The 12,274-nt window shown below is 55.8% G+C and overlaps 1 protein-coding gene across 1 annotated transcript in view; it reads right to left on the bottom strand.

The window, feature by feature from the left end:
• Nucleotides 1–2,048: 2,048 nt before the first annotated feature.
• DNAJB5 (DnaJ heat shock protein family (Hsp40) member B5) overlaps nucleotides 2,049–12,274 on the bottom strand; it is a gene marked incomplete at its 5' end in the record, with an annotated part of 10,666 nt that continues 440 nt past the window's right edge. Inside the window, 2 exons of the mRNA XM_081940452.1 lie at nucleotides 2,049–3,892; nucleotides 7,950–8,551. Of these exons, the coding sequence (XP_081796578.1) occupies nucleotides 3,659–3,892; nucleotides 7,950–8,551 (836 nt within the window). The 3' untranslated portion in view covers nucleotides 2,049–3,658. The remainder of the gene's footprint in view (nucleotides 3,893–7,949; nucleotides 8,552–12,274) is intronic.

Genomic DNA, 12,274 nt, shown 5'->3' with positions numbered 1-12,274 from the left:
AGTGGCTCCCCCCCCCCCCAAGAAAGACTCCGCAAATTGACCTCCACCCCCATAAAACCACCCAAGGTTTTCCAGCCAGCTTTCATGTTTAAGAGAGGCCTAGATTCCACCGTCTCCAGATTTCTCGGCAAGCACCTGAACCTCCCACCTCAAGTGGCTCTTTTCTACACCAGAATCCACCCTGGGGATCCACCCGAGTCCCCTTGGGGAGAGGGAGCGGTTGACAAATCCAATAAATGAAATGAAATAAATGAACTCCTGTCAAGGCAACAGGGCTCAGCTGACAGGACTGCCAGACCTCTGAGCTCTTTTCCGTTTCTCCTCTTTTCGACCTTCTGCTCTGTTCTTTTAACTCTTCTACGCTACTCTATCCCACTCTACCCTGCTCTTCCCTACGCTATCCATCTTCTCTTCCCCCTCTTCTCTTCTCTTCCCTCCTCTACTCCTCTGCCTTATGAAGGCTGGCTTTAGCTAGCACTGGACACAGGACGTTCCCCAAGGTCTAAGCAGCAGAAACGGATCTCCCACAGCTGGATGTGGTATTTCTGTTGGTCCTTCAGCTGCCGCATCACCCTGCTTGCTCATCCCCAGCTGGGGGTCTGCTAGTCATCCTCCCCATTGTGGCCCCCCCAGCTGCCCTCCCACCCACACACACCCCCCAGGAGCTCTTAAAATCACCCTACTGGATTTGGCTCCCTGATGCAGCCCTGTGAGGTCATCCTGAGTCAGGATTTGTGTCCCGAGTGGCATTTTCCCTTCCCCGTTCCATCCTCTGAGTCGGGCCAAGAGGACAGATCACCTGGGCCAAGAATGGACCCTGGGGGAGCCCACTGACCGTTGTCCCCTTTCCTCCGGGACAACGAATGCAGAACCCCCAGCAAGCCCCTTCGGCTCTGGCTCTTCCACCAGTCACTGGGCTGCTGGGCTGACCTCCCCCCCCCTCTCAGCCCTGGATATTGTCCTTGCGGGGGAGGGGAGGGGGGACTCCGCACAGGAACGCGTCCCCTACAAGGAGAAGACTGGGAGGCTTTGGCCAGGCATTGGGGGTGGGGTGGGGGGGCGCTGGGGTGGGAATGGTATTACAGCAGTCCTGATCTGGAGAGATTTTTCCCTCCTCTCCAGGCGCATCCTCCATTAGAAATGTTTTTCAACCCAGCGGAGAGCCGAGGCCGGTGGTGGGGTGGGCGGCCAGGAGGGATCCGTTGGGGAGAAGGGGACGGGGAGCCCGCAAGGCCCATCGGCAGCTCCCCAAATGGGCAGCGTTGTCCTGGGGGGGGGGCAAGGGCCAATTCAAGGCTCCATGAATCATTTCATGGGGAAGCCCCTTTGTCCTTGGTCAAAATTGTCGTAACTCTCTTTATTTCTGGATTGGCTTCCTTATTCTCCCCCTCCTCTCCTGGGGGGACCAGACAGAAGAGGTGACGGGGTCTAAGGACACTCCTTGGCAGAGGGGGTCCTCAACGTACGACCACAATGGGACCGGACATTTCTGTGTGGCTAAGCGAGACAGCTGCCATGTGAATTTTGCCCCTTTATACAACAACCTTTCTTGCCATGGTTGTTAAGTGAGTCACTGCAGCCGTTAAGATAGCAACACGGTTGTTAAGTGAACCCGGCTTCCCCAGATTGATTTTGCTTGTCAGAAGGTTGCAAAAGGGGATCCCGTGAGCCTGGGACCCTGCGACCGTCATAAGTGTGAGCAGTTTGCCAAGCATCTGACTTCTGACCACGTGACCAGGGAGATTCTGCCACAAGGGTCTCACAACTGTGAAAGTCGGCCATCAGTCACTTTTTTCTGTGCTGTTGTAACAAGTCACTAAATGAACTGTGGTAAGCCGAGGACTTTCCGTGAGAATTTGGATTTTGGATGACAAAAGAGAGGGAGGGGCTCTGTGCCCCCCTCTTGCAAGGAGCCCGGCCAGCCCTTCTCTGCCCCCCCCCCCACAGGCAGCCAGCGCCTGGTAAGTCCCCGAGGGGGGCCTCTCCCTGCAGGGCTCCTGGCAAAAGTCGGGGGCCCATCCTGGAGCTTCACAGACAACACAAACCCCTGTTTTTAAAATACTTTATTTTTTTTAAATATTAATACAGGACATTACAAAAGGAGAAATTCCAAAAAAACGCTATAAAACCACCCGGGGTCTCCCTGAAACGGGGGCACCAGGCAAGGCAAGGCCCCTCCACCCTCCCTCATCTCGGGCCGCCGGGTCAGCAGCCCACGTATGGGGAAAACACACCCACGCACGCACACCCCGGAGGGTGCCCAAAGGGAGGGAGGGAGGGAGGGAGGGAGGGGGGGGGATCCAGGCAGTTGGCCAGTCCTGGGTCCCAAACCATCGTCCGCCTCGACGGAAGGGAAGCGCTCGGTTGTGTTCCCTATACAGGGAGTGGCTGGGGGTGCCCCCTCAGCTCCCCCCACCCAGCCCAAAGGAGGGTCAACCCGGTGGGGGCCTTGGCAGGGAGAGACTGAGGGGACCCCCAAGGAAGCACCTCTAAGTTTCAGTCAAGAGAAAATTCAGACTAAAAAGAGTGGGTGGAAAGCCCCCCACCCACCCACCCATAGAAGAGCCTTGACCGAAGATTTTAACTTGGGAGGGGAGGAGGGGGGAGAAGATGAGAAGATGCCGCCCTGCAAAGCCCCTCGGGCCCTTATCTCCCCTCCCCCAAAGCCCCCCACCCCCGCAGACCCAGCCTCCCTGCCAGCACTGGCCCAAAACACAACGTAATGGTCAAGGATGAAGAAACGTTTCTTGAAAATTCTCCCTCTGAAAAGTGAAAATAAAGGCCGCCTCTCGACCCCCCCGGTGCCCACAGCCCTTCGCCCACCTCCCAGGAAACACACAACAACACCCCTCCCCCCATCAACATCAGACGATACCAAGACCCTCTCCCAGGCTCCGGCAGGGCTGGGTGTAGCCCACCCTCCTTCTCCCCTTCCCCAGGGAGCCATCCGGGGCCACTCCCGCCAGCCCTTCCCCAGGATTCAGATGAAAAGCCAACACAGCCGAGAAGAGGTTAGTCCTCATGAAGGTTCTATTCGAATACAAAGTCCAAAGCGCCCTTGAATGGCAGGCCCTTGTTGTGACTCCAAAGCTTGCTGGAGGTGGTCTGTCCGGCCAACATCACAGGGTCTCTGTGTGCCCAGAAACAGAAGGGAGGCGGAGGGGGCCCAAAACAGGGCCCAAAACAGGAAAGGGTCTTCCAGCTCCTGCCTCGTAGGACCAGGCTGGCATTGCGACCCCCACCGGCTGCTCTGGGGAGGCGCAATCCAGAAAGAGCAGGCAGGGCAGCAGAGGAGGAAGGGCTTCTATTTACAGGGCTCTGGGGTCCTTGGCAAAATTTGGGGAGACCCTCCCCGGCTCTAGGAGAAGGGAGTGGACCCCGAGACTCACGCAAAGCAGGGACACCAGATCCAAAAATGGGGACCTCTCGAAGCTGCCGGAGGAGGAGGAGGGGGGGGTCAGGGCAGAGAGGGCCCCTTGCAGGAGGAGGAGGGGGAGGACTCGGCTTGCAGCAAGAGGCAGGAGGGTCCCAGGGGAGCCCCCAGGCCAGGTGCAACGTGGCACAGCATGAAGTGTGGCTGCTACTCGGAGAGCAAGCCGACTGGCAGAGAGAGAGAGCGAGCGCGTGAGGTGGGCAGGCGAGGCCCGGCCTGGCAGCTCTAAGAACAGGGCAGGTGTTGCTTGAGGATTTGGCGGGTCTGGGGGGCTATTCTGTCGGGGAAGCGGACTTTGAACTCCACAATCAAGTCTCCGCGCTGGGAGGGCACCTTGGGGAAAGGCAGCCCCTCCCCTCGCAGCCGCTTCACGGTGCCCGGCTTGATGATGTCGCTGCAGGGCAGGGGGATGACGCGCCCGTCCACCGTGGGGATGTTGACGGTGCAGCCGCACAGCGCCTACCAGAGAGGGGGAGAGAAGAGAAGGGGGGGTGAGGCGGCCACAGGGAACAGCTGGAGCAGGTCACTCGAGGTCGTAGGTGCCACTATGCCAGGGGTGGGCAACGATGGCAACTTGTAGGACGGGGGGACTGCAAGGCCCGGAATCCCTAAGGGCAACCTCTGGGTGTTGAAGTCCAGAGGGCCTAAAGTTGCTCTCACTGCCCACTCCTGCGCTATGCCATGCCAGCAGGAAGCAGACCAGCAGGCGGCCCAGAGCAGGGCACCTTGGGGGCACCATCCTCAGGCCCTGGCAAGACCGTCAGACAGAGGCCTTCAAACCTGGCAACTTTAAGGCTTGTGGAGAATTCTGGGAGTTGAAGTCCACAAGTCTTAAAGTTGCCAAGTCTGAAGGCCTCTGTCCTATAAGGATGAGTCTTTCCTTTCTTTTCTTTTCCTTTACATACCATTTTAAACTATACCTTCACATAATTGTTATTCTTCTTTATATTTGTCATTCTTACACATTTGCTATTCCATTGAGTAGATTATAACATACATTTTGTGTTGCTTTATTTACCATCCCTAGCGCCTGTTGTAACCGTCTTTTCTCCCTCCCTCCCTCCCTTCTCTACTTCCTTCCTTCCTTCCCCCTCTCCTTCTTCCCTTAAAGTTGCCAGGTTTGGGGACCCCTGCCATGTGAGGATGGGTCTTGGTGGCCTCCTATAGCCCCAGGCCTTTGGGGTGGGGGGTGGGGGGGGTGGGGTGGAGCTGGCAGAACCAGGGAACCAGCCTTCTGCGGGCTTCACAGTCTGTCCGGGCAAGCGGTGGGCAGCCGGCAGCCTCCAAGGCTGGCAGTGCAGGAGCCCCCCCGAGGCCTTCGCCCTCCTCCTGCCTGGGCCAACTTCCAGAAGTGGAAACTTTGGAGTGCTGCTGCTCCTGCCAGCTTCCACAAGGCCCAGGAGGGCCCAACACTGGGTTATTTTTTGCCCACAGCTGACCCCCTCAGCTGCCAAAAAGCGAGCACTGCTGTGACCCAGCCTGGGAAGGAAGGAAGGAAGGAAGGTCCACCTTGAGGTCCTCAGCAGGATTAATCAGCTGACCCAAACCAGGCACCACCAGTGCCCCCCTCTTGACCCCCTGGCCTCCAAGGCTCCCCTGTGATGGAATGTGGTCTGGATTCCGGAGAGGGAGGAAGTGCCTTCCGGAGGAGCAAGAGACAACTCGGTTCAGACACACTGTGTGAGAGAAAGAGGGTGAAGAAGGCGCCTCCTTGACAGTTCCCAGAATATATGCCTTATGGGAGGGTTAGCATGCTTCAGTTTGGCAAGATTCCATCTATGGCTGAGGAACCATTTTTAAAAAATCTACTTGGAAGACTCACAATGTGTCTTGTTTTAGTTTTTGGATCCTGACGGGGATGAATAAATTTAGGTGGGAGAAAGAGAGGGAAGACAGCTCCTCCCTGAGAGTTCCCAGAGTGCGCAAATAACCTCTTTCCGTTTGGCAAGATTCTGTCTGCAAGTGAGGAACGATCAGGGAGACTGCTTAGAGATTCTCAATGTATCTTTTCTTGGTGGAGTCTCGTTTCTGCACAGAGAAACGTTCCTGGGGATCAATCGGCTGCCCAGAAAGGCCTCCGCCTCCCCACTGCCTCCCACCCCCACCTCCAATTCTTCCTGCCCCCCCCTCCCTTCAGCCGCACATGGCGAGTCCCATCTCAGCAGCGTCAGGATCAGGTAGGAAATCTCTTCCCTCCCCAGCGGGGAGTCTCGTCCGGGCCGTTCTCCCTTGTGGCCACCTGGCCAAAGGCCACTGGGCAGCTGGGCAGCCGGCCTCCCCAGCCCCTCCCTTCTCTGAGCAAGAGGACCCCAAGGGCAAGCGCAGGGAGCCCAGAAGCTGCTCCAGGGGAGCCGAGGGCCCCTTAATCTTTCCTGGGATCTTTCCTCGTCCGTGTCTCCCACCTGCCGGATTCCCTTCCCTGGGAGTCCCCGAGCAAGGGAGGAGTTGGTGGGGGTGGGGAGCAGTTCAGGAGAAGAGGGTTTCCGTCCCTGGGTGCGGCTGGGACCCCCCAAGGGCAACAGCAGGGAGCTGGGAGAAGACTGCAGAGGCCGAGGGAGGGAGGGGGCTGCAGCACAAGTAGTCCTTGACTTACAACTGTTCATTCAGTGACGGTTCAAAGTTATAACGGCACTGAAAAAAGCAATGACCATTTTTCAAACTTTGCGAGCGTTGCGGTGTCCCCACAATCACATGATCAAAATTCAGACGCCGGGCAACTGACTCGTATTTATGACGGTCGCAATGATCCCCTTTTGTGACTTTTTGACAAGGAAAGTCAATGGGGAAGCCGGGTTCACTTAACAACCGTGTGACTAACCTAAAAACGGCCACGATTCACTTAAGAACCGTGGCAAGAAAAGTCGTAAAATGGGACAAAGCTCAGCTAGCAAATGTTTCACTTAGCAACCTAAATGTGGGGCTGTACCATGGTCATAAGTCAAGGACTACTGTACTCCACCCTCGATTGATTGATTTAAAGGTCTCCATGGACACCAGAGGCCCATTGTACAGGCGCCCTCTCCTAAAAACGCAAGCACCGCCTCCATTCCCTAGAAGCAGAGCCGGGGGGGGGGGGGGGGGGCTGAGCCTCACTGAGGCACCGGGGAGGGGGGGGGGCAGGTGGCACAAACAGAAGCGTCTCTCGCACGCAAGCGGAAAAATTCACACTTGGCAAACCTTTTTAGGAGCAGCACTGAACAATCAGCCAATGCTCACACGTACATACACCCCTTGGCCCCTGTTCCTGGGCGGGGTGGGGGAGGGATTACATTTTTTTCACAGGAGGGGCCGTTTTGGGGGAAAAGTGGGGCCCAAGGAAGCCCATCGGTCCCCCCCCTTGCCCCCTGAAGGGTCTTGAAGCGAAGGGAAAGAAGGCACGAGTGGGCCCAGAGTGGAGGGTGGGCTCTGAGCCACCCCTAGAGTGGAGACCCCTGGCTCAAACCCCCTGGGGGGCAGGGGAGGCGAAGAAAGGCCGGCTTCTCCTAAAGCCTTGGGGACAGTCAGCCACCTTCTCCAAGGTGGCCAAGGCAGAGCCTGATGGAAGGGCCTGGTTGAAGCTCTCTCTTGGCCACCCTGGAGACGGGGGCTGACTCGGGTCCCCGCAGCTTGCCCGAGAGGAGCTCAGCGTGATGGTCCCAAAGGTGCCTTTTTTTTCAAGAGGCCCCTGGACTCTCTGGCTTTTCTCTGAAGACGTTTCGCTTCCCACCCAAGAAGCTTCCCAGAGGGTCTTCAAAGAAAAGCCAGAGAGTCCAGTGGCCTCTTGAAAAATAAAGCACCTTTGGGACCACCATGACCTGGAGAAGCTCCACAGACCCTCCGAGCATGCTGGCTTTTGTTCCCCCCTTCTGGACCCTTCAGATCCCCGGTCCAGAGGGCCACTAGTCCCTCACACAGGAGACAATCTGCTGGGCACCCCAAATCTTGCACCCCTCGGTCTGCTCTTTCTCCTATGCGAGGCAGGAGAGGCACAAAGGAAGAGAAGAGCCAGGCCCCAGGAATGCCAACGGAGAGACAACCGGTTGTCTCCAAGGTCAATCCTCAATGTGTTCCATCAGCTTCAAGGTAAAGGTTCCCCTCGAACATCTGTGCTAGTCGTTCTCGACTCTAGGGGGCGGTGGTCATCTCCGTTTCAAAGCCGAAGAGCCAGCGCTGTCCAAAGACGTCTCCGTGGTCATGTGGCCAGAATGACTAAACACCGAAGGCGCACAGAACGCTGTTCCCTCCCCACTAAAGGTGGTCCCTAATTTTTTACTTGCATTTTTTACGTGCTTTCAAACTGCTAGGTTGGCAGAAGCTGGGACAAGTCACGGGAGCTCACTCTGTTATGCGGCGCTAGGGATTCGAACTGCCAAACTGCCGTTGTTTCTGATCGACAGGCTCAGCACCTTAACCATTGAGCCACCGCGTCCCTCAACTTCTCTATTTCTAGAACAAACTTCCTGACTGTCCGTCTGCCTCAGCGCCCTGAGTCCGAGAGACCCGTCCCGCCCCGCCAGACCTCGAACCAAGGACCCACCTCTTTAAGACTGATCATGGCCGTGTAGATGATGTTTGTCCCATCACGCCGGAAGTGGCCATGGGGCTTGTCCTTCAGGACGAAGACAATGTCGGCCGGGATGTTTTCGGGGGTGGCGTCCCCCTCCTTGGGGAAGGTGATCTTGGTGCCTTCCTTCCAGCCCCGCTTGATGATGATGTTCAGGATCTTGTCCTCTGTCCGCATCGTTCGCCCGTCCGGGTTCAGCCTCCGGCGGGTGATCTTCATCCGCTTGGTGGCCCCGTGGTAGATCTCCTCCAGAGAAACCTTCAGCTCGTGGACCACGGGCGGATCCTGCACCTTCCGGCGCATGTGGATGGGCTCCGGGTGCCGCCGGTGGACCCCGTTCAGACCGTTGAAACCGAAGCGGCTGAAAGCGCTGAAGGGGTCGTCGCTGTCGTCGTCCACGTCCATGTCCTCGTGGTCGAAGCCGTTGAAGACCCTGGACCGGCTGCTGCTGAAGAAGATGTCGAAGGGGTTGGAGCCCCCAAAGAAGGAGGCGAACGTGGCATGGGGGTCTCCGTGGAAGGTGTAGTGGAAGGTGCTGCCAGAAGGGCCAGAGGGACCACCACCCGTTTTGAGTCCTGAAAGAGAAGCAAAGGGAGGAACCGTCAGAGAGGCGACTTCCACCTGTGGCAAGAAGAGCCACGGTGGCCTTTGACCACCAACAGTCCTCGTCATCCGGGAGAGGGTGGGGGTGGGGGGGACAGAAGCAGGGGCCCAGCCTCAACTCTGCCCTGCTCCAGCCCCAGCACCTGCTGTGCCCCTCGACCACCAAGTCCCACAACAGGCCTCTCGGACACAAGCAGGAAAACGAGGGTTGCAGACTAACCCCTTGGGATAGTTGCAGACCTAGCGAAAAAGGTTGGAAGGTTTTCTAGTCCAGCCCCCCCCCACCCCCCCACCCCCCACCCCCCCACCCCCCGCCCAAGCAGAAGACCCTGAACCATTTCAGACAAATAAAAGAGGACTCGGGTGAAATGATAGCCGTGTTCCAATACTCGAGGGGCCTGTCACAGAGAAGTGGGGGGGGGGGGCAACCTCTTCTCCAAAGCACCTGAAGGCAGGACAAGAAACAACGGATGGAAACTAATCAAGGAGAGAAGCAACCTGGAATTAAGGAGGAATTTCCTGTCACTTAGAACAATTAACCAGAGGAATGACTTGCCACAGGAAGTTGTGGATGCTCCAACACTGGAGGAGTTTAAGAAGAGACTGGGCAGCCGCTTGTCTCAGATAGAATATGGTGTCCTGCTTGAGGAGGGGGTTGGACTAGAAGACCTCCAAGGTCCCTTCCAGGTCTGTTCTGATTGTTCGTTCGTATATCGTTGGGCTGGTCTCTCCCGTTAAGTTTTGAAGCACAGGGCTCAAGAGTGGAGACTACGGAGACTTCCACCCCACGGCCATTTCGGACAGGGGAGGCCGATCGTGAGGGTCTAGGCCAGTCAGACTCTAAGGAAACCTCCTGCAAGGACCCAGCCCAGTTTCATGGAAGAGGAAGCTCCATCCACAGAAGACCCCGTCCCCTGAAGCCAGGATGGCAGGTCCTGCATGGCAATCTCTGCTCAATCCCCCAAGAAAGAGGGAGAAGCCAAATCAGAGATCGAATCCTTCTGAGTTGGCCTGGATGCAGGGAGGGAACCGCTCCGTCTATGAAGTTCTGAATTTTGAAGACGTCCCCGTTTCTCTTTCAACCAGTGGCAAAGACCAGGAGACGTCCTTTGGGCAGGCCTCCAGAAGACGCCCCCAGAGCATCGACACAAAGCCTCTGTCCTTATTGCATCGAGGGGGGCTTTGGTCCAAATTGAAGAAAATGATATTAAGTTACTCTGTTATAAAATGTTAGAAGGTTACTTTCCTATTCTCTTACAACGTTAAACGTGTAAGCCATTATATTCTTCCCCTGAAAGGTGTAACAGGTTACTGTGTTTTTGCTAACTACAAAAGCTGTTCAGTAAACAGGACAAGATAACCTTTGTTATTCCAAGCCGTTTACAGGCGTCTCACGTTAGATAGGAAGCCACCTGCTCAGGCGAAAGACACCGGAAAAAACCAAATAAGACACTGATGGCGAACCTGTGGCACACGTGTGGCGCAGGTGGCACGCGGAGCCATTTGTCAGGGCACGCGAGGCCAGCTGAGTTCACCTTTTTAAAAGCCATTTTTCGCCCTCCCCAGGCTCGAGGCTTTATAGGAGCCTGGGGAGGGTGAAAAGAGCCCCCCCCCCGGAGGCCCTCCGGAGGCTACAGGGACTGTCCGGAGGCTTCCCTGACGCCTTCGGAGCGCTTAAAACCACCCTCCGAGCAAACCGGAAGTCACACAGGGTCGTTTTAAGCGTTCCGAAGGCGTCAGGGAAGCCTCCGGACAGTCCCTGAAGCCTCCGGGGGGGGGGGGGGGAGGCTCTTTTCGCCCTCCCCAGGCTCCTATAAAGCCCCTGAAGCCTGGGGAGGGCGAAAAAAGCATGTAAAAGTGTGGGGGGGTCGCGCATTGTGCGCGCATGCACACTGGGGGGGTCGTGCATTGCATTATGGGTGCGGCACGCCCGCACACGACCCCCCCTGCGCTCCCCCCACTTGTGGCACGCGAGCCAAAAAAGGTTCGCCATCGCTGAAATAAGAGATAGGGGCCTCTCAAGAAATTGTCAAGTTGCCCCTTTAGTTTAGAATATGGAATGGCGAAAGAAACGACATAAATGAATGAGCAGGAAGGCGGGAGGAGTTTCTTAGGAGTAGACTCTATAAAAGGTATGGTTTGAATTCTATTCTTTGCTCTCCTTGTACTCCATCCCCTTGGGAAGAGACTTGGAGGCCGCCTTTGCAAATGCTTTTCATTTTTCTGTAAATAAACCTTTTTGAATTGTGACCAAGACTTGTCTCCATGTTTTGAGGATTTAATAATTGGGTTTTTATCTCGCAAAATCACCCAAGAAAAGGACTCTGAGATAACCTCAAGAGCAGCGGCAGCAAAAAACCCAGCCCTGATGGGGAATCAGAATCAGAATTGAGCTGGAAGGGACCTTGGAGGTCTTCTAGTCCAACCCCCTGCTCAAGTAGGAGACCCTATACCACCTCAGGCAAGGGGCTGTCCAGTCTTTTCTTAAAAGCCTCCAGTGATGGAGCACTTCTGGTGGCAAGCAGTTCCACTGGTTAATTAATAATAATAATAATAATAATAATATATTTATTTCTTAGCCGCACCCTCTCCCGAAGGACTCGGGGCGGCGTACAACGAAACATACGAAATAAATATGTGGACAAAACAAACATATAACAAAGACATATACTAAAACATACACAAGGAGGAGGTCGGCTAAAAATAAAAACAATTAAAATACAGTATTAAAACCCCTAGAAATATAATTAAAATACCCAGTTAAAAACCCGTCAGGAGCGATATGGTTAGATCAAAGTTGAGCCAGGCCAGCTGCTTGGAATAGGTGGGTCTTAAGCTTAATACGAAAGGAGCGGAGGTCAGAGGTAATCCTAATATCCGGAGGGAGGTCATTCCACAGGGCTGGGCCCGCCACAGAGAAGGCTCTACTCCTAGGCGCCGCCCCACGACATTGTCTAGTGGACGGCACCTGGAGGAGGCCCTCTCTGTGCGAGCGGATTGGTCGCAGGGATGTATGGGGCAGAATACGATCCCGCAAGTAACTAGGTCCTGAGCCATGGAGCGCTTTAAAGATAGTTATCAAAACCTTGAAACGCACCCGATAGACCACAGGAAGCCAGTGCAGCTCGCAATTGTCCTGACTGTTAGGAAGTTTCTCCTCAATTCCCAGTGGATTCTCTCCTGGATTAGTTCCCACCTGTTGTTTCTTGACAGGCCCCTCTCTGCTCTCCCTCCCAGCCCAGTTTCCCATTTAAAGGGGGGCTTCCCTAGCGGAGCCCACAGATTCTCAGGGCAAGCAGGGGGCAGAAGGCCAGGAGGGAGATGGGGGGGCTGGGGCAGCCATTCCTGGACGCTGTTTCAGCAGCTGCCGGCTTCCAATAAGAGGGGAGCAGAAACAGCAGCCCCCCTCTGGGGAGAGAGAGCCCTCCGCTGGAAAAGGGGGAGGGGCAAAGGGAGGGGAGGGGCTGCCACTAATAATATAAGGCTCCCACTTTGTGGCCAAACTATTTCCTCCCCCCCCCCCCCCGCCATTCTCTGATTAAAAGGCTAAATTGGGACTGGGGGGGGGCACATTCTCCATTGAACTCTCACTTCTTGCTGACTTAATTCTTCCGAGGGAGAAACATGTGAATGGATTTCTCCCCTCCCCCCACCTCAATTCTTGCTGGACCTCGGACAGGACCGGAGCAATCAGG

Source organism: Natrix helvetica (genome assembly GCF_964273705.1).
Source record: "Natrix helvetica genome assembly, chromosome: 2".
NCBI classification, from domain to species: Eukaryota; Metazoa; Chordata; class Lepidosauria; order Squamata; family Natricidae; genus Natrix; species Natrix helvetica.
This window is presented reverse-complemented; position numbering and strand designations above follow the sequence as displayed.